Here is a 21,659-nt window from a genome sequence, read left to right as displayed (position 1 = left end):
ACAGATGAGTTTCCTGAAATAGCTAATGGATTTTTAGGGACTCCTCTTCCCATTGAGCTCTCTCCTACGTAGTGCAAAGTGATACAAGATCTCTAGAAACCTGAAGAAAAGAGTCTTTAGGCCCAAATGGAAGCTTATGCCCAATTCTGGAAAATAACAAAAGAGTTGAAACGCATACATACACAAACCACAAAGGTCCACAAATAATGTTAGAGTGAACCAGCTTTCATTCTACATTCATATCAAAACCACATCATCTGACTGTGGGGAGGCAGTAGCCTGCTCAGGTGGACGCCCACCGTCAGTCCAAACTCATTCCCAGCATGTTTCTTGTGGACATCGGGTTTCACCTGGAAATCTTTCTCATCAAAGCAGTCCAAAGAAATGTAGGACAGTGGTTTGACTTCCAGGAGGCTTTGCACCCAATCAAACCAGCCCTTCAGGATTCCAGGAACACTGAACCAGTACATGGGGAACTGGGAAGGAAGGGGATTTTAGCATTGAGTGCTGCACATGTAGCAGAGAATCACAGTCATACAGGATCTACCTGAAAGATAACAAGGTCTGGCTGCAGCATTGAATGATCCAGAGCTCTGATGGGCGTACACGATCAACACTTTCCTTGGAGCTAAAAGTAGAGAATTATTATTAAGAAAATAATTAATTAAATGCACAGTGTCCTAAGGTGCTAGGAATGATTACATTTTCAATCAACTGATTCTTTGAGGCACATCATAAGAAATCTCAGCAGGCTGTTTTTATCCATCCTTGAAACTCTCTCATGTGCTATCATTTACCAATCAAGGTAATCAATCAAGTCAGCTTGCAGCAGCATTTATCTGTGGAGTATTGCCTTTATTGACTTCGTACTCAGAATGGAAAAGTATTTTTCATCAGATGTACTGTCCCACTGACAGGAAGCTGTGATTGATCCATTTTTAAAATCCAGATTATTTTTACATCTTAGAGTTCAAGACTTCTTTTTTTTTTTATTTAACCATGTAGAGAAAGAGTCAGAATCTCCATGTTTCCAAGTCTCTCTTCTTTATGCCTGTAATGCTGTAATGTGTAGTTATTTGATAGCGGGCATGTCTGTATTTGTCAGTCTGTCTACAAGATGTTTAAAATTGTGTGCCACTCCCGAGGTCTACCAACCACATGAAGCACATGTGGTAGGGTAATCCTCTCACTCTGTTTCTGGTTTTCCTTTACATTACTTTCCTCCACAGAAAACGCTCGCCTGCTGTTAGATCTACTCACGAATGTTCCTCTATTAAAAAAAAAAGATGGACTCAGAGATGGACTTCAAAGGCAGACAAGAGCTGGCACACATCTGGAGTAAAAGTAACCATCCCTTATGTTCAGCTGCTGTGAAGACGGGGGTTAATGAACAACTGTTTCATACTAGCTGACAGAAGCACATGCATGCTTTTTCATATCTTTGCCTCTTCTCTTTTTTTTTTTTATTTGAGTTAGACGTAATAGCTATTTATCAATCCAAATCTTTTATCTTTTAAAGTATTCCTTCATTTTGTATAACTCTCACTCAAATTCCAGGTCATGGGGGAGCTAAAGCCTGCCCTCAGAATTAACTCTACACCGTGAACAGGTCACCAGTCTATTGCAGTGCCACTATGCTCACCCCTATAGTGTATTTAGAGTGACCAGTTAACCAAGCATGCATATTTTTTACAGTGGGTGGAAGCTGAACTGTCTGGAAAGAACCCACTCATACATGGAGGGAACATATGAGAACATACAAAATACACTTTGAAAAGCCACTGACTGAACCCCCTCCCTCCCCAACTATGGCTCAAACAAGTGACCTTCTTGCTGTGAGGCTGCAGTGCTAACTACACAGCCCCTTTTAAACCGTCACCAAACTAATTCATCTTGAGCATGTGTCTTTTTTCTCTTAGCTGCAACTGGAAGGAATCTTGTGCTTTGCTGGCATCCGAGAATGTTTTCTTGGCTTTTCATACACTGAGCCTCAGTCCCTGTAGTTCAGTGTTTCATAATACCTTATACACCTCCCAAGTATTTAACCTGTGAGTTTTAGACAGATGCTGGATAATGTTACAATTTGGCTTATATTGCCACCATGTGGCCAAAGTGAAAGCAGTTATCATGGACATCAAAGTCCTGTTTTAATGCAAATGTTTCAGATCCTTAGAGTAAATTATGAGTCATAACTTTAGCTTCAAAACCTTGCCGGATTAAGAACATTAAAACCACTCTGAACATATGACAAGTCACTGTTATGACACTGAAAATATATCCAAAGTGACAAGCTTTTGTTAAAGTAAAAGGGAAAAAAAAAAGAAACTTGGCAGGTTCAAAGCACTGTTAGACTTCAGTTTTCTGCCAATTTACCGATCCGAAAACATAGTAACTTTCAGTATAACTTTTCTGGAGCATTTTCCACACCTGGCAAACTGCTCAGTTTTCAGCAGAGCCACAAAAAAAAAAAAAAAAAGTGCTTGATAAGAGCAGGTGGACACCACATTTGATAGAGTATCAAATGATTTTGAAAGATCAAGCATTCAAATTCCTCCTCTGTGCATCATGGGCAAAAACACCCACTTTGAGTTTAAAAAAAAAAAAAAAAAAAAGTTAAAGATATTACAGCAACCTGTAAATATGTTCTCCGCATCAAACAGATTTAGCTGTCAAAATTGGCTAGACCTATCAGTACACCTACACTATTAAGGTCACCCTGCAATAACCAGTCATACAGTGATCAAAATATAACTGGAAACATGCAATGGTCAGTTTGTTGCCAGAATGCAGTATAAACACTCACATCTGGTTTTGTCTATAAAGTTGCTTGATAAGATCCAGTTTAACAAACAAAGCAAACTCATGAGCCTTCCAAACACACAACTACATTCTCAGAATGAACCAGCTTTTTATTCATATCAAAACCACATCTTCAGCATCCAGCTTTCATCTGGTTGTGGAGAGGCAGTTTCCTGCCCAAGTGGACGCCCACCGTCAGTCCAAACTCCTTGCCAGCATGTTTCTCATGGACGTCGGGCTTCAGCTGAAAGCCCTTCTTGTCAAAACAGTCCAAGGGAACAAAGGACAGTGGTTTCTCCTCCAGGAGGCCTTGCAGCCGTGTACGCCAGCCCTCCAGCATGCACTGGCGAGCTTCAGGAGAAGCACAGGAGGGAGCCCAGAAGATCTGTGGAGCCAGAACCTGGAAGCCACAGTAGTGCAGGATGCCATTCTGCAGAGAAACATTAATGCTATTATGGTCACATGAAGATTTGGCTACAACAACAAACCCATTTAATACTAGAACCACACCTGCAGTGGCCACAAGGTAACATTCATGTCCCCATTGACACCAGTTGGGCTGAACATGGATTCAAGAGACCCAGTGGTAAAGGACAGCATGGCTTTCTTGTCCTGAGGGGAAGCAGCAAGTATAAGATTCATAATCCTGGATACAAAGAGGAGACATCCCAACTGAGCCTTTACCTTGAAGACCCCCTGGCTGTACAGCTTCTCCAGGGAGAAGGCAAAGCCACTTGTGAGCACCCGATCAAACCAGCCCTTCAGGATTCCAGGAACACTGAACCAGTACATGGGGAACTGGGAAGGAAGGGGAATTTTAGCATAGAGTGCTGCACATGTAGTAGAGAATCACAGTCATACAGGATCTACCTGAAAGATAACAAGGTCTGCTTCAGTGAGCTTGGTTTGCTCCTTGGTGATGTCATCTGACAGCCTCCCCTCCTCCCATGCCAGTCTGGTCTCCTTCAAGTAACTGAAGTTCTCAGCTTCCTTGATGTCACCTTAATAAAAAAAAAAAAAAAAAAAAGTTACAGTTGACAAGAATCAAAGCTACACCCCCCCCCCCCCTCTCATCACCCAAGTAGGATACCTTTGATATCCTCAGCAGTAGCAGTGGCTTTGAAGTTCATGGCATACAGGTCAGAGACTTCCACTGTGCAGCCCTGAGATTTCAAAACCTCCACAGCAGCAGTTTTGGCTGCAGCATTGAATGATCCAGAGCTCTGATGGGCGTACACGATCAACACTTTCTTGGCTGCTAAATCCAGAAAGGAAAGATCAAAATTCAGTGTTGATCAGTGTTTTTTGTTTTTAAAAAAAAAAAAAAAAAAAAGTCACTCAAGTCTTGACTAACCAAGCTCTCACACCATTTAAACAGACAATATCAAATATAACCAATTACTGATGGAAATGAAAATCAGGCTAAAACAGGTACCCATTCTGAAGCAGGCTCTCAGCTGTTACTGAATGACTTCTCAAGCAGCTGGTTCAAAGACGCTTAGTCTGCAAAAGGGGCCGCATGCTGTTTTTATACAGATTTTTAACTCAAGTTCTGTCAGGTGTAATCAATCAGCAATCAATGCCATCAATCAATCAGTTGACATTAGACAATTAAGTTTCATTGCCAAAACTTTCACCCAAGCTGGAAGGTATTTTCAAATAGCAGCAGATGTTAATCTAAATATAAGAGTTGTCTTATGTTGAATGTAAATCCTGCATGTATTCTTTTTCAAGACAGTATGTTCATTTTTTTTTCTTTTTTCATTTTTCTATCCTTGTGCATTTTAAGTCAATGTGCTCATAATGTTACTGGTTCCCAGCTCTGTTTTACTTTAGTTTTTATATAAAGAAACATCTGCCTGCGGTCAAGTTCCGTCATGAATGTTGCCCTGTAAAAAAGGCAGACATGAGCTGGCAACCACGTGGAGGTAGAGTCAAAAGGTTCAAATAATTACCCCCCCACACATAAACCAGAAAACTTCTCCTTGACCTCAGTGAAAAATGTCTTGAGATCAAGAAGATAATAAAAGCAAAACTATGTGTTACTTACAAAAATACAGTTGTTGAGCTGAAATGATTCATCAGACTCGCTTTGACCAGACCTTGAGTCCTACCAAGAGGATTATCTCGTTTACAGTTGAAAATACTGTTGCAAGTTTAATTTGTATAAACTCATTTGACACCCTGTTTGCTCTTACATTGTGGTTGTATGGAGGCTTTATAAATATGGACAACCATATTTACCAACTCGACCGATGCTTGTGATTTAAGACACTCTTTAAAAATAAAAAAAATAAAAGTATAACTTTGGCACAAAGTAAATCTCACGCAGCCTCCTATGAAAATATATTTGCATTAATGACTGTGTGAAAACAAAAAAATATGGGTTTGAATGTTATTGCTGGAAGTAACTGTGAGCCAGTAACCTTTTCATTTGGTAAAGGTTCATGCATTCTGTGCTGGAGGAGATGATAAAGCACTGAACCTACTTTTTGTGACATTTAGAGAATACCAGCTGTTATTACGGCAGCAAGACAGATTTTTCTTGGTTTTATTCACTCATGTTAGTAAAAACCTTCAGAGGCAACAGACTGAGTGCGTTCTTAGACCAGAAGCAGTGATTCATCCCATCTGTAACCACTATGGGGAAAGCCACATTTCATGCAGACTGGAGAATACAGAATCAGAACACTTTCAGCCTCAGAGGGAACTCAGGTTGTCAGTGCAACACATTCAAGAAGCAAGAAGAATAAGAAAAAACACTCAAAATAGAAGCTACTGCAATGCATTCAGGGTGCTATTTTAGGTGTACAAAAAGTATGCATATATTACTTTGTATTACTTTAGTTCTGCCTTTAATCTAATACAGCTACACCTTCTTGTCAGTAAACATACTCAGGTCAACGTAGATCCTTTATTAAGTAGTATTATTATTTTTGACGGGCAGGTCACAACAGGTGATGCTCAGCTCCTCTATCAGACACAACAATACGTAGTACTGGAACTCCCCAGGGGTGTATTAGTTCTCCATTTCTGTTCACCTTTCACACAATGAGCCAAGCATTTTGGAGCAGATAATTTCATATTTAAATTCTCTGATGATACTGTTTTACTTAGCCGACTGATAAAAGACTTTACTGCAAATACACATAAAGTTTCTGTTACTAATTTAGTGTCCTGGTGTGACATACACAAAGTTATAGTCTGGACAAGTACAACTGCTGAGATGCTTGTCAACCCCACATCAGTTGGAAGTTATTTTCTCGTGAACATTCATCAGACTTTGCAGGTAACTTCCTTTAAATATCTGGGTGCACACGTGTCTCATGTTTGCTCCTAATTCCATCAGCACCTGCTTTTTTTGGTCAGTCAAAAAAAATCTTTTTCACAGATAAACAGTTGAATTAGTTCCTAGATACAGCATGACAAACTGGTTTGGCAATCTCACTGTAAAATAAAAAACACAAAGATTTACAATGTTTTTGAGCAGACCACATGGAGACTGGCACGGAATATCTTATCAGATGACAAACATGTTTTGCACGGTGAATGATGAATTCAGGGAGAAGGTACAGAGTTTATCTGTGTAAGTGCAAAAGATACAAAAACTCCTGGATTAATTTCTCAGTTATACTTTTAAAGGATCAAACGTGACTGGGGCGTGTGGAGTGAGTGAGTGAATGCTAAAGAAGTGGGAAGGGGCATGTTCATGGATATGACAGAACCGTATATTTGCACAGTCCTATCAGACATAGGCACCTTTTTTTGTAATGAACTTGAGTTTATTTTGTTTTTTTAAACCTATTTATCAAGTTTTCCTTAATTTTTGTAGCAGTGTTTATTTTTTATCTTTTTATTGATGTGGTTGTGTTATACAGCAAGCCACTTTCTTCAAGACAAATTTCACCCAAGGAAAACAAATTAAAAGACCTTTGACAAAAATAAATGAAAGATTTCCACCTTGACAATGTAAACTACAGACCCAAGTCAGAGGAGCTTCTCAGTCAATATTTTAAACTAATAAAACCCAAACTCTTGGTGAACATCAGTAGGAACTAGTTTATTTCAATCAGATTTAACTAAAATAAGTTACACTGGCAGCAACATAATTAAAAACAAAAAAGTGACAGCAACCAGAACCAGCATTGCTAACAAGCTAGCAAGCAAAGTAGCCACAGCACAATGATGAAGTTAATAAAATGCCTGCAAACTTTTCCAGGAGCCTGGTGATGTCAAAGTGCTACAGACTCCTTCACACCCTGCAGGCCTCAGTAAACTTATTGCAGAAAACTGCGCTTTTCAGACTCTTGCTAAGAAAAATTTTGAACTTCTTGCTGAAACTCAAAACCTAACGCATTGAGCACACCAGACTCAGACCTAAACCTGCACTCACAAGAACGGTCTTTTATCAGTACTTTGAACAGGCAGCAAACCATGTGAAGCACCACGATGTGACTTCCCAAAGGAAGAGCTGGGTTTAATACTGTGAAGGACATCTTTATCTCAAAAGATGTACAGTGTCATCTGCTGCACAGTCTGACAGTGTTTAAAAGGAGAAAACCATAAGTTAAACTCACTTTCGGGGGGGGGGGGGGGGGGGGGGGGGGGGGGGGCAAGTGCCTCATTTTATTGGCACTTGCACCATGGCGTTTCTCCAAAGCAGCCTAATTGAGATGTGTTTAGACATTAAGTTCAACCCCCCCCCCCGTGTGCATGCAAAGACAAGTTTGCTACAGCTCACTGTGTCTCCATACACAAGTTCTGGTGCTTAGTTTTGTATGGCATGTCAGATCCTCCTTTACAGGGAATGTAAAAAGTCTGAGCATTTGAAGTTTGAACATTTGGAGAAAAAGGCTGAATTTATGTGTGGGGCATAAAGTCTCAATATGCAAAGTGGCCAGCAACACTATTAAAGTTGGCACAAAATGCTTTAAGACATGCACTGGTCTGTGAGAACTGATACCTGTAGTCAAGGCTGCTTGATATGATTCAGTTTTAAACCTCACCCCAGAACCAATGAACTCAGTCTTCCAAACAACTACATTCTCAGAATGAACCAGCTTTTTATTCATATCAAAACCACATCTTCAGCATCCAGCTTTCATCTGGTTGTGGAGAGGCAGTTTCCTGCCCAAGTGGACGCCCACCGTCAGTCCAAACTCCTTGCCAGCATGTTTCTCATGGACGTCGGGCTTCAGCTGAAAGCCCTTCTTGTCAAAACAGTCCAAGGGAACAAAGGACAGTGGTTTCTCCTCCAGGAGGCCTTGCAGCCGTGTACGCCAGCCCTCCAGCATGCACTGGCGAGCTTCAGGAGAAGCACAGGAGGGAGCCCAGAAGATCTGTGGAGCCAGAACCTGGAAGCCACAGTAGTGCAGGATGCCATTCTGCAGAGAAACATTAATGCTATTATGGTCACATGAAGATTTGGCTACAACAACAAACCCATTTAATACTAGAACCACACCTGCAGTGGCCACAAGGTAACATTCATGTCCCCATTGACACCAGTTGGGCTGAACATGGATTCAAGAGACCCAGTGGTAAAGGACAGCATGGCTTTCTTGTCCTGAGGGGAAGCAGCAAGTATAAGATTCATAATCCTGGATACAAAGAGGAGACATCCCAACTGAGCCTTTACCTTGAAGACCCCCTGGCTGTACAGCTTCTCCAGGGAGAAGGCAAAGCCACTTGTGAGCACCCGATCAAACCAGCCCTTCAGGATTCCAGGAACACTGAACCAGTACATGGGGAACTGGGAAGGAAGGGGAATTTTAGCATTGAGTGCTGCACATGTAGCAGAGAATCACAGTCATACAGGATCTACCTGAAAGATAACAAGGTCTGCTTCAGTGAGCTTGGTTTGCTCCTTGGTGATGTCATCTGACAGCCTCCCCTCCTCCCATGCCAGTCTGGTCTCCTTCAAGTAACTGAAGTTCTCAGCTTCCTTAACATCTCCTGTGATAAGAGGCTTTGTTACAAGAAGTTCAACCACAAGTAAGAGGATTCAACCATCATCCACTTATGATATATTGATGTACCTTTGATATCCCCAGCAGTAGCAGCGGCTTTAAAATTCATGGCATACAGGTCAGAGACTTCCACTGTGCAGCCCTGAGCTGTCAAAACCTCCACAGCAGCAGTTTTGGCTGCAGCATTGAATGATCCAGAGCTCTGATGAGCGTACACGATCAACACTTTCTTAGCTGTCGAATCCAGGAAAAAAAAAATTTTAAAAACAGGTTCAGTTCCATTCATTTTAGAAATAGTGTAAACTTAAGGCTAAACAGAAGCAAATACATATTAAAACATAAACAGCTTTGGTTTGTTTGTTTGTTTGTGTTTTTTTAAAACCACAAAAAAAAAAAAAAAAAAAAGCTTACCCATGCTGAAGACAAACTGGACCTGAACAGCTGGTTAGCTGAAAGAAAGAAGAGCTGATCCTGTCAGAAAGCGCAGGATGTTGCTTTTTATACAGCCTTGAATCTCAGGCTCACTCATGTGCTGTCAATCAGCAATCAAGTCCAGTCAATCCACTGGATGTTCAGGATCATCTCAAAACTCATAACAGCTCACATATAAAAACTGAAGGTTAGAAAAACTATTCAACAATTTAAAAAAAACAAATGTACAGCACATTTCCAAGTATACATTATGTTACATATATAATATGGTATATTCTTCTTATTTGAGCCCAAAAAGGGGCACAGAGTCCATGCTTGCAAGAATAAGCTGGTAAATGAAGCGTATGCACCTTATGTAGCTTATTCTGTATAACTCCAACACCACAATAAATAAGTAGATAATAATAATAAGTAGATTTTAGTTTTTAAAAAATTAAAGATAAAATTAGTTTTTAATTTTAGTTTTTAAATGATCTTTGTATTCTCTGCATATGTAGTTTACCAATAAGACCGTTTAGGCTAGTTTTTGGAATGAGCCTTTGATTGTTTCTGCGTTGCCATTTTTCTGCCTCTTGGTCAGGTTGTCATTGTAAATCAGAACAGGTTCTCAATGGACTTACCTGGTTATAAACAAAGGCTCCATCAAAAGAAGAGAACGTTCAAATTGCATTTGAAAAAGAACAGTAAAGTTAAATGTCTCTATCTTATTGAAATAACATAGAAATAGATTTATAACCATGCTCGTCTGAGCCTTTGACATCATGCCACGAATATATTCAGAAAGTTACTTCCAACTTTCTGCCAGTATATTTTCAAAAATGCAGCGATACTGTTGAAGCAAAGAGATTGATTTGGTCTAGTTTATGGTTTAATCCTGTGCTGTTAATATCCACAGTGTGTGATATCCCTGCAGATGGTGAGACATAAATTATAGCTGCATAGTAATGAACCATAATCATTGTAAAGTATGCAAATGGAAACCTTTAACAGATTAATGTTGCTGATCTCATCACCAGGATAACAGCGAGTAAACAGAGCAGCTGGATTTACGGTCAGACTTTTGGCACCACGGCCTGGCAGGGAGACAAGGTGGGTGGCGTTCCAGTAACATCCAGGACTCAATGAGGAGCCCAGTTACTTTGTCCATTTTAGTATGGATCCTACAAAAGTGACCTAAAATGAATCTTTACTGGTGCTGTTTCATGATGTTAAACCAGAGGTGGTACCTTATCACAACTAAATCCTAAAATACTGAAAGATTTTCTGAGCAAAAAAGAAAAAACAATTTGAAGCAAATAGATCATCCTTAAAATATATATATGTATGTATATATATATACCAAACAGTCTCATTCATATATTAGATTAGTTTAAATCTAAACACTCAATGGGCATGATGCTGCTGTTTGATCCTTTTTAAAACTACATGATTACAATTAAAAGTGAGTTTTATTAACATCTCAACATTAGCAAGATCACATAAAACTCCTTAAACACAATAACTCTTTCAAGTATAGTTATGCAGTTTATAAATCCTCTACATTTGATCACAACTTATGTCATGTTGTTTTATGAGTAAAACAATAAGAGGAAGGGAAAAAAAGTGGCTGAAAATCTTGTTATCATGACATTAAATTTCATTCCTAATTACTTAAAACATGCACATTTATCAGATTGAAACACGTTGTCTGTTTCTGCACCACTGACTCAACTAAAGAAGCTCCTTTTCTGTTTATATTTTCTAGACGAGTGTAAAAGTGTGACTAAAGAAGGTGAAGTTATAAACAACATTCTCCACAAACTCTTGATCAGCATGTTATCTTATGATCTTTGAAATATTAAGCCTTGTTTCCGTGAATGTGGCATGTGAAATATTCCTTACCTTCCTCTCATACCCCGTCTGCTTTGTTCTCCTAAACATGATAAATCATTCATAATATATCTGTTTAGTAAAAAAGGGTTTCCTCAGGAAAATAAAAAATAAAAAACCTTCCAGGCAACATCATTAAGAAATGGTCCCTGATCTGTGAGGCTGAGTTACATTGTTGTTCGAGTGGATGACTGACAGATTTTGTGTATAATTATTTATTCTCATAACTTGGGAATGCAGCAAGATAAGAGCCTCCGCTTCTGAAAAACTGAGGAGAAACTGTGCCTGCTTTGAACATTAGCATGCAGGTCTCTGCTGTTCACTCTTTACCCCAGAGGAGTCACAAACTGCTGTCTTTTACAATTTCCCTCCCTATAGAAAAAGAACAACAAAAGAAACTAAAGTCACTGTGTTAGTATAAATAAATAAAAAATGCTAAAGTGTTCCCCAGTGATTGCAGTGAATGCGCAACAAATCAAATTACACTTTATTTCCATTTAAATGTCTCTTCTCAGTGAACTTTAATTAGCTGAAAAAGGGTTAAAAAAAAAAAGGTATGAAACTGATTAGAAAAGTGATACTACTTAACATTATTTTTTCATCAAACGTATTTCTTTTACTATCTTTGTTGAATTATAGTAGGATAAAAAAAATCCTATATATATACATATATAAATATATATATATATATATATATATATATATATATATATATATATATATATATATATATATATATATATATATACACACAAATTTGGAAGATATATTTTTCAGATTCACTGACATTTGGTGCAGTGTGAGCTTGCTTTCATGGGGTCTTTCAAGTAGGACTCAAACCAAGCATCTCTTCAAAATAATGCCCCATTTTCTTCACATTTTGAGCTATTGTTGTTGGACAGTTACAAATTTTAAAAATATTTCATGAAATCATTTGAAAAATGAATATGGGTCCTGCAGCTGGATCCTTGATTTAGTTAAATTTTTATATGATTTGAAGCCCTTCAAAAATGGAACTTGACCATTTTGTTCAGTTTCTCCCTCAAGCAAGACTTTTAAATCAATCAAATTTCTACATCAATTTTAACCAGACATGCAAACTGAACATGCTTGTACATTCTCAAATTCATCAAATTCTCACAGAGAGCAGCAAAATTCAATAACAAAGATGTTTACCACCAATAATTCAGACAAATATTTGTTTACTACATGCCATATCTTTCTTGCCCTCCTCAAAAGTTAAAATGATAACAGTGGCTCTGTAAAAATGATATAATGTAATCCATATGCCACGGCCTTCTCAATGACTGCACATGATCTCCATTTGGCATTTATGGAGCAACTTTTCACAGGGTCTGAGGAAACATCCCTCCCATCAACTCAGAGGTGGAGACCTCTTGATCATTTAGACAAAGAGATTGTTATTATTAGCGCTGGCATTTTTTCTTCTCCGGCATTAGCAAATGAAAATGCCAAAATGTTGATTTGACCACAGGACAGAACAACAACGATTTGCTTGTGGCACTTAATTTTTACTGCAGTACTGTCGACCTGTTAAGGCTGGCCAGTTTGCCCAGTAGCTGGAATAAATCAGCAAATGGAAAACAGATGACTGGATGGATTATCTGCTTTTCCTTTTCCTTTTAAAACTCGAGCTCTCTTCACTCAATGTAGGAAAATAACTGCAGACGTCACTGGCATCACTGGCAGACGTTTCCCGTCCTGTTACCATCATTCATATAACTGGTTGTCTGTGCATCATCAATTTAGCCTTTCAGTTACTTTTCAAATAAAACACAAAGAAATGCAACTAAATGCAAAGTTTGTTTTCACTTGTGGTTAATAAAAGATAGATAAAGAGCTTTGGAGCGCAAACATCCCTCACCATCCCGCTGTGCTTGTCATCACCTCACTCTGGTTTTATGGACAGATGGGGATGTATCTGTGCATAGACAGGAGAGGTTAGATTTAAGACAACTGACACACGTATGATGCAGCCTAATTGAAGAAGAGGATATTATAGCTTTATATAAAGGTTGGACAACAAAATGAAGGGAAATTGCATCTGGAATCACACTTAGATTTGTCTAATCCAGTGTTCTGCTGACCAAAGACCGACACTGGACCTTAATGATGACATCCTGCTGGTTACATGCTGACTTACTGACGCAGCTGGAATATTTACTACATTTACTAAATCGAGCATTTTGAATGTGCAAGGTAAGTTAGACTTTGATCTCTTCTTTCCCTGTTAATTCAGCCTCTGCAATATTTCAAAGTACTTTTCTGTTTCAGCTCTAAGATTGTTTGGAACTAGTCCACTTTAAAGCTAAAACTCGTTTTAATAAGTAACAATACAATTCTGTAAATACAAGCCTTATAAATGAACAAATAAATAAATAAAAGGTTCAATGCATGAAAAATTGTCAAATCAGAGATGCGCTCAAATGCAACCGATACCTGAAGTTTCAACGATTCGCTTTGCTTGTTTATACATCACATGATTGTTTTTGTCCCTTGTTTGTTTATTTGTCATGCGGTTGTTCTTTCAGCACCATGGAGAGCGTCTGGCCCACCACGCAGCAACTCCGTGCACCTTCCACTGAGGGGCAGCACGAGACTCTAACATTAGTGTTGTCTTTGTGCAAAACATTGTTCAACAAATGAAATGATACCAATAAAACGGAGATTGAATGTATTTTTTCACACGTAATTCCTTGTAAGTTTACTAAATTTAGTGTAAAATTTGGATAAAAGAAAATTTGCTGCGCTGCATTTAAAGAAGAAAGATAGAAAAAAAAAAACTACTAACTCGAAGCGAGTTTTCTAAACTTCCACATTTTATGATGAAATCCCAGTGTGGGGAGGGAAATAATGCTCTATTCTGACCAACAGCAGCCTTATCGGTCAAGCGGACACGAATATCTGCGTGGGTTCATGCCGGCTGAGCTCTGTGATGGAGAGGACAGCGCGCTCCAGGGAGGAGAGAAGGCACAGGAGGCGCGCGACAGCTAAATATCGATCTGCGCATGCCTCCAGGGAGCGGATCCGCGTCGTGGCCTTCAACGTGGCCTTTGCAGAGCTCAGAAGACTTCTCCCGACGCTCCCACCGGACAAAAAGCTGTCTAAGATTGAAATCCTTCGACTCGCCATTTGTTACATCTCCTACCTTCAGCACGTGCACGATGTTTAAGCTGTGTGGAGCCACAGCTGAAGCAGGACAGGAGACATGGGGAAAATGCCACATTATTTACCAACAGGAAATATTTTATTAGCATAAACCTTATGTTTTCCTTTTTTCTTTCTGTTTGTGCTTTCACTGTGTTGGTTTAGTAATCAGATTAAATTATATCTCAAAAGTTGAAAACTAGCTGTAACAGATTAAACATTAAGCAAGCAGTTACATTAAAAAAGACTATGAATAAATAAATAAGACACTTTCTACATATTTCTGTTCTCTGCATTGGAATTAAGATCAAAATGAATGAGATTTGCACAATTAATTTCGGTTAAACCTGTAAATATATATATATATATATATATATATATATATATATATATATATATATATATATATATATATATATATATATATATATTTTCTTTTTTTTCTTTTTTTTTTTTTAAAGACTTTAAGTAAGCTGTCTAGAGCCTGCATTTGTAGCTTCTTCAGAAAGTATTATTATGGCTTAAAGGCAACAACATTAGCTTATGTTGTCACTTTATTTATCAAAATATACATTATTTTTGGAAACAAAAATTTATTTTTCCACATTTTAGATTGTGGCATTCTGTACTGTATAAATATTATACTGTATGAGCTCAAGCTGGGGATGAGAGCTCACGTGTCTTTTGCTTTTTCTCCCCATTAGTCAGAGGAGGCTTGCGCTCCTACTATCATCCCTTTATGTGAATCTCTGCAGTGTAATGTGACCCAGGGGGCTCGAGGTATTGTTCGTGTCCACTCCGGCAGCAAGAGTGACAGCCCTTTGTCTGCACACTGCACATTATACACATTGCACACTGCTACACACTGGAGAAAGTCGTTATGTCTGTTAGAAAGGAAAAGCTTTACTCTTTTATCTGATTTTAATAGCAGGGAATTTGTACATCATATACGGTGATTAGTTTGGTGTTTAAAGCAAAAACAGAAAACTGAGTTGTGAAACAGTGTTTTTTTTAAAAAAAAAAAAAAAACTCAAAACTTACTGCCAGTGGGTGACTGTTGCCCTAAGCAATATATTTGCATAGGGAACACTTTCTGCATGCAATTTGGTGCATTCTTGTAGTTTCAGATCATGTTGTCAGAGGGAGTAACACTGCCATCTGACGGTGTTCCATGAGGGAAAAATTACAAGAGGATTCTTGCACAGGTCGTCTATTGTTTAAAGAAGTTTTTTCTGAAAACACAGACCCTATTCATCGTATGTTTAAGGCTTATCCAACTATCTTTGTTTCACAAAATGGCTTTATGTTCTGCTTAGTTATTTTACACTCCCACCTTTAATCCTTCATATACCTTTGCTGCTTCATATTACCCAGTGCAGATAAGAATGTTACTCTTTTATTCAGCAGTGGTGGAATAGGAAAGGTTACAGCTGCGTGTTTTTTTCAACTCCTTGCACCACTTAAAAGCACAGCTTTCTATTTGTCACACAGTCCAAACTGATGTATGAAATTCACTGGATAAGAATATACAAAGAAATGTTCAAATCCAAACTAGTGGTGAAAGCTCCAAAGCATTTAATAAATATACAAAAAGTACATTTTTGCTGTCTTCTGTCTGCCATGTGGTCTACGCTTAGTAATATATTGTTAACCCATGTTGTACGCTTTTTTTAATCCTTGCACCGCGGCCCTTCTTCTCTTTTGTTTGCTGGGTGCAGAATTGGTGTCTTGCATAACAGAGAAATATATTCTTTTCCATCAGATTATCTTTCTGTCGTCCGGCTGGAGATGAAATACAGCAAGACAATTTATTCCATACAGAACATTTTTGGAGAAACCAAATGGGACAAACCTCTGAAATAGTTTCTCCAAACAATATAAAACTGTCAATGTTTTATTGTCTTTCAGATTTTATGACATATCTTGCAACCATAAACACTTAATCATCAGTAACTGTTCAACTGTATTCATGCTTGCAGGGGTTAGACTCACACTCTCCAGTTTCCCTGGTATTCAAGTTGTATGGTCTGTATATGAGCAGGATGCAAAAAAACCTAATTATTTACCTTTTATTTTGAATGTTTTGTAATTTGATTAGTAAAATAGTTCAGAATGGTTCTAAATTAATATTTAGTTATTCGTACAAGTCTAGTGAACGCACAACTTCAGAGGTCGCATGAAGATGTAGCACTATATTGTGACACTTTTAAGAGTGGAGAAAGTAAACAAACTAAAAACACACTCGTCCTTCTCTCCTTCTTGTTGAACATAGAAACTTCGCTAAATACTCTCAGTTTCAAGTCTTTATGCTTGACATTTCACAGTAGGGGTGCAAACACACTGCACATTTTCTGCAGCTGCATATTGATATGGACCGATCAGTTTAACCATTAATAATGGTTATTGGTTGGGGTTCCAAAGAATTTCAGAGAGGTTTTAGTTTAACATTTTATTTTCTGGAGGAATTGCAGGGATTTTCTCAGGAAAGTCCAAGTGTGAATTTTACATAGACTGGCTATATGACAACTATCAGTGTGGACATATTGGTTCAGTCGGTGCATGTGTAAGGGACTAAAACATCATCTTTTAACCAGTATCTGCATTACTGGTGTATGAATGAGTAAAAATATTTCAATGGTGGTCAGAGAGGCTGTAGGTTTTATCCACACTTACTGTAAATTAAGGCTGAATGTCTCAATCTGTGAAAACTGTTATTTAAGGAAACATTTCATGCCATGCAGGTTTTGGAGATGTCCCTGCTTCAACACACCTGACTAATAGGGCATTGTGCAGAACCTAACAGCAAACTGTTGGAAGCCTTTATTACTTGAACCAGGTATGCTGAAGGAGGGAAACATCACGACAGTACCCCTCGACAACCACACTATGAGATCATGCTTTAAAGTCCAGGTGATCAGGTATTATTAAATAACATCACATACCTTCATGGACCGGATATTTTTAAACTTTATAGGAGAACAGTCAGAAAATGATTTAAACTGGTCCAAAACCTCTTGTAAAGGGCGACCTCTAGTGGGCCATAGAAGAACATTCTCATTGTTTTGCACTTGAGAGAATTGTACATCCATGCTGCCTCCCTCTCTGTCCTGCAAACCACAATGGCCAGGCTCGTATGAGGGAGCGCCTCACAGAAGCAGGATCCACTGCCAAAGAGGCGCAAAGAGGAGCTGATCACACATTTCTGAGACAAAGGTAAGTCTATGAATGTTTATATCGAAATGATAGGCTAAATGACTGAGACACCAGGATCGGGTGTAGGTTGTCTTTGCCCAAAATCCAGAGGCGAACGACCTCATATTACTGATGAACTTCTCTTCTGCCATATCGTGGATAAAAAGGTGGGGGGGGGGGGGGGTTCTTCCCTACCAGACAGATGTGGTCTAGTCTAGTCATCCGTTTTCATTTTTTACGCGTAATGTCGTTTTGGTTTTCTTTCCTTTTTGTGAATATAAAGGACTAGTTCAGAGCCTTTTAAATGCAAATAAATCCATCAATCCACCAGCAGAATGACTGTCTTATTTGAAGGGATTGTAGACCATTTAGGCCAGTAGTGGTGAATGTGGATCGGGGTGAGACTGATACTGTAACCGAAACTGCAGCTGTACAAAGGAGGAGTAACATCCTCTGTCAAAGCAGCAGACTTTTTTTTTTTCTTTTTTTTTTTTAAAGAAGAAGTAAAAGAAAAAAGGGCGTTTGTGGACGAGGCAGTTTCAAAAGGGCGACGGTGTATCGCCATCATCAGCATCTGTCTGCAGGGCTGCACAGCTGGATGAGGTGTTTTATGACTAAAACAGCCTCGTGCGTGTCCTCTGGCGCTGTCTCCCACGGAGTCATGATGCTGCAAACAGACTGCGCAAAGAGACCAACAGTTATTCATTATTAAGCAGTGTTGATAGGTCCTGAGCAGGGAGGGTCAGGGCACTGAGATCTGGGAAACTCTTGATAAGATGAGTCATGCAAGATATCACTTCTTGCCAGTGAGGATCAAAAGAAACTAGTTGTGCATTGCTTTGTCTTTGTTCTTTTTAAAACCATGTTTTCTGACATCTTTACTGTATGTAAAAATAAAATGAGAAAATAGATTACCTTCAGGCTAAAACAGAACATGTTAAATGCAGGATTCTATGCAATACATTAATTTAAGTTATACTGAGACATGAACGCTCTTGAAGGGGGAAAGCATAGAGGTTAACTCCTCTAAACCCCAAGCCTCCAGCTCCTTCTTAGTGTACTTTTTAGTTCCACATGAGTGAAGTGGAGGGGCCTAAAGTTTGCATTCCAGAAACTGTGTCAGGTCTTAACTTTCACCCTTTGTTTTATGTACGTGTATGTGTGTGAGTGTGAAGGAGCAATAAGGTGGGAGTAGCAGGGACTCAATCAGAGGTCAGCTGTTTACTTTCTGCATATAATAGATATTAATTTTACCAGAACTGAATGGGAACGCAAACAATAAAAGGAAAAAAAAGTTGATCTCATTTCAGAATTAACAAGTTCCATGAAATAAGAACAAAAGCTGTTTCTCAGTGAGTTTTATGACTCTGGCTAAGTTCATGTGATTGAAATCCAACAGCAATATAATCTGTTAGAGAGCAGGTGTTCTTCTGGGTTATCTGAAGTCCACTGAGGGATTGGGAACTGAATTTACTATAAATAACCTTACACACTTTATGTCTGCACGCTTTGTCTGATTTTGCAGAGGTTTTAACAAGCTTATTGGAATGTTTCCCATGTGCTGCTCTGCTTATTGTGTGTATTTTACCGCACTGAAACAACAGTTAGCAGTGGCAGGTCCACAAACAGGACTTGTAGCTTAGTTTTTATTGGTAACAAATTAAGCATAATTCATACTTGCTCCAATACAACAACTCATTTCTCTATTATCTGACGCGCGTTCTTCATTTTGTAGGTTGGTGTTTTGTTGTTTGTTTACTAATGTCAAGTTGTGAGACAATCAGCTGCTGCATCTGGCAGATTATAGCATAATGCCACCAGAGCAGAGTGTGCATGAAGGAAGGAAGGCATAATGGTTAATGGGTGTGAGGGAGGGCACAGATGCCATGGTAACCAAGCCCCAGCATGTCCTCTAGCAGAGCTATAAAACTGATCTGTGACATTTAGGTAGCCAAGACTGATTTGGACACTACAATGTCAAAATTTTCTCCTTGTCTGACAAGTGTAGAAGTTTTTTTTTCTCTTCTTTTCTAGATCTATTAATAATTTTTAAATATGATTTATAGCAGCATTTTGTTGCCAGGTCTGGTTCTGTTTTTTGTATAGAAGTATAAAAGAGCCCATATAGCACCATATGTGTACGCACCTCTCAGCTAGTACACGTGTAAATACATTACTCCTTACTGTGATGCAGCCTCTGTCCACTAAACAAACACATTAATGAATGTTTGTTTTACATTAGTGTCAGTATCTGCTCTTGTGTGTCAGTGCTGGGAGCAGTCAAGCAGAACGATGTGCAGCGATGCAAGCGCACCTCACCAAACAATATATGTTCTATACAGGCCCTCAGACAGAGGACTACTGAAATATTTTGTAAGGGCTGACTCAGTATAAACCGCTGCAGCATGTCTCTGAAGCACGTTTTTTTATTCCCGCATGCTTTATTCATAGTTAGCCCTGGTTTGTAACTGATAGTTTTTCTTACCCCATGGCTGCGATTTTCCACATGGCCTGGTTCACTGCGCCTCTTCATGCTCATCTTTTGGATGAGTGGCCTCTCAGTGGGATCTCCTTGGCCCACATACTGCGACCACACGCCCCAAGATCAGCACTCAGGAGGTTAACAGCTTTCATTCAAATCATCTGGCTTATTCATTTAGCCATACGGGTGATTGGTGGGATGAGAGACCATTGTTTGCTCTTTGTGCCCTCTGTTTGTGCCACCCCCCACCTTAACTCACTCACACACACACACACATAAGTGTATAACACAAATTTACTCTTGGCAGGGGTGATTGATTGTTGCTTCTAGATGAGGCCTCCTGCCTCCTCTTACATCCTTTGTTACCGGGGTAACAACAGACGCTGCAGATGTGGGCTAGAAATTAGATATATGACTTTCTGCTTAAAAAGGTTTGCTGCACCATCAGCTGTGACTCAATGATTAGCATGTTGAAGCACCGTATTTCACAACATCAGTAAGTTAAGGTTCATTAAAAACTGAAGTATCCTCTGGGATTTTTTTTTTCTTTGTTTTTTTCTCTACACAGAAACATCATGTGGCTGGATTATAGAAATAGCAGTATTAGTCTAATACTGCAAATCTTTTAGGTTCATTTATATGCATTGCATGGCAGTCATTAATTGAATATTTATCACTTTTCTTTAACATTAGTGGCACCATTTCCCCTGATAGGTTGTGGAAGGAAAGAAAAGAACACAAACCTCCGCAAAATGAGCTATCAATGTCTTTTTCTGACCATAATGACATTCACCGCATTCAATTTCTGGTCTGCTGTATCTTCTAATTTAGTGTTTGTACACATTACTGGCTGAAGAGACTACAATGGCCTGCACATTATGTGTGGAATAATAAATCCAGTTAGCAAAATGAAGAGGTGGTGGCAATAGATATTGGCAGTCGGTTGCCAGGACAACAGCTAAGAGACAGACAGGTTGTAGATTGAGGTCTAAATGAAAGGACATGCTTGGTGAAACGCTGAGATATCACCCTGCATACATCGCACTACACAAATTATAGCCCTGGAGGATGGTATATGCAGCTGTGACTCTTAATGACATCACAGAGAAATAGTTTTGTTGTTTTTATGTTTTTTGTTTTTTTCAGTGTGTATCTGTGTTAAATAGTAAAGTTAAATTAATATGCATTTTTACAGAGCAGCCTAGAATTAATTTAGTTAAACTTTAATGTATCAGAGGTAGTTTTTTTTTGTTAAAGTGGGTTTTATAAATCAGAGAGGGTTTAATATAAAAAAAAATATATACATAAAGTAACGATTAATGTTAGATCTAATATACGTTAAGTAGGTTGATATCATGGGTCTGTAATTAATAGCCAGATACAGATAGAAAGATAGAAAGGCATGGTGTGTCTATGTGTGCCAAGTCTCCTGAAATGTAATTTCATAAATATAATTGTTTACTAAAAGTGGCAAAGTAGCAGCATTCAGACACACTACCAGAAAACACACACAGAAATAGTTTAAGAGCCATAAAAGACATCTTGATTGCTAAAAACTTTCCTATTGAGTCACATTTTAAATGTGCCATTTGAATTCCAAGTTTTATGCAAGTCTGGCAAAATAAAGTGGCTCTTGTAAATGAGTCCAAGCTGAGTGTAAAATGCAGTTCTGCCTAGTTCAGGGCAAACTTTGAACATTATCCATGAAATATAGCATATAAATTAGATAGGAATGAGACCAGTTTTGC

General features: G+C 38.6%; 2 protein-coding genes across 2 annotated transcripts; both read right to left on the bottom strand.

The window, feature by feature from the left end:
• Positions 1-2,932: 2,932 nt before the first annotated feature.
• LOC306766831 (NAD(P)H dehydrogenase [quinone] 1-like) lies at positions 2,933-7,295 on the bottom strand (the record flags this gene model as incomplete). Its single annotated transcript, XM_079254681.1, has 6 exons — positions 2,933-3,229; positions 3,310-3,411; positions 3,484-3,597; positions 3,670-3,800; positions 3,890-4,057; positions 7,193-7,295. 6 exons carry the CDS (start codon positions 7,293-7,295, stop codon positions 2,933-2,935), a joined length of 915 nt encoding a protein of 304 aa, XP_079110807.1.
• Positions 7,296-7,886: 591 nt separating this feature from the next.
• Positions 7,887-9,183, bottom strand: LOC306766830 (NAD(P)H dehydrogenase [quinone] 1-like; the record flags this gene model as incomplete). Its single annotated transcript, XM_079254680.1, has 6 exons — positions 7,887-8,183; positions 8,264-8,365; positions 8,438-8,551; positions 8,624-8,754; positions 8,838-9,002; positions 9,180-9,183. 6 exons carry the CDS (start codon positions 9,181-9,183, stop codon positions 7,887-7,889), a joined length of 813 nt encoding a protein of 270 aa, XP_079110806.1.
• Positions 9,184-21,659: the final 12,476 nt, after the last annotated feature.

The sequence above is a fragment of the Telmatherina bonti genome (assembly GCF_933228915.1).
Source record: "Telmatherina bonti genome assembly, chromosome: 15".
In the NCBI taxonomy this organism is placed as follows: Eukaryota; Metazoa; Chordata; class Actinopteri; order Atheriniformes; family Telmatherinidae; genus Telmatherina; species Telmatherina bonti.
This window is presented reverse-complemented; position numbering and strand designations above follow the sequence as displayed.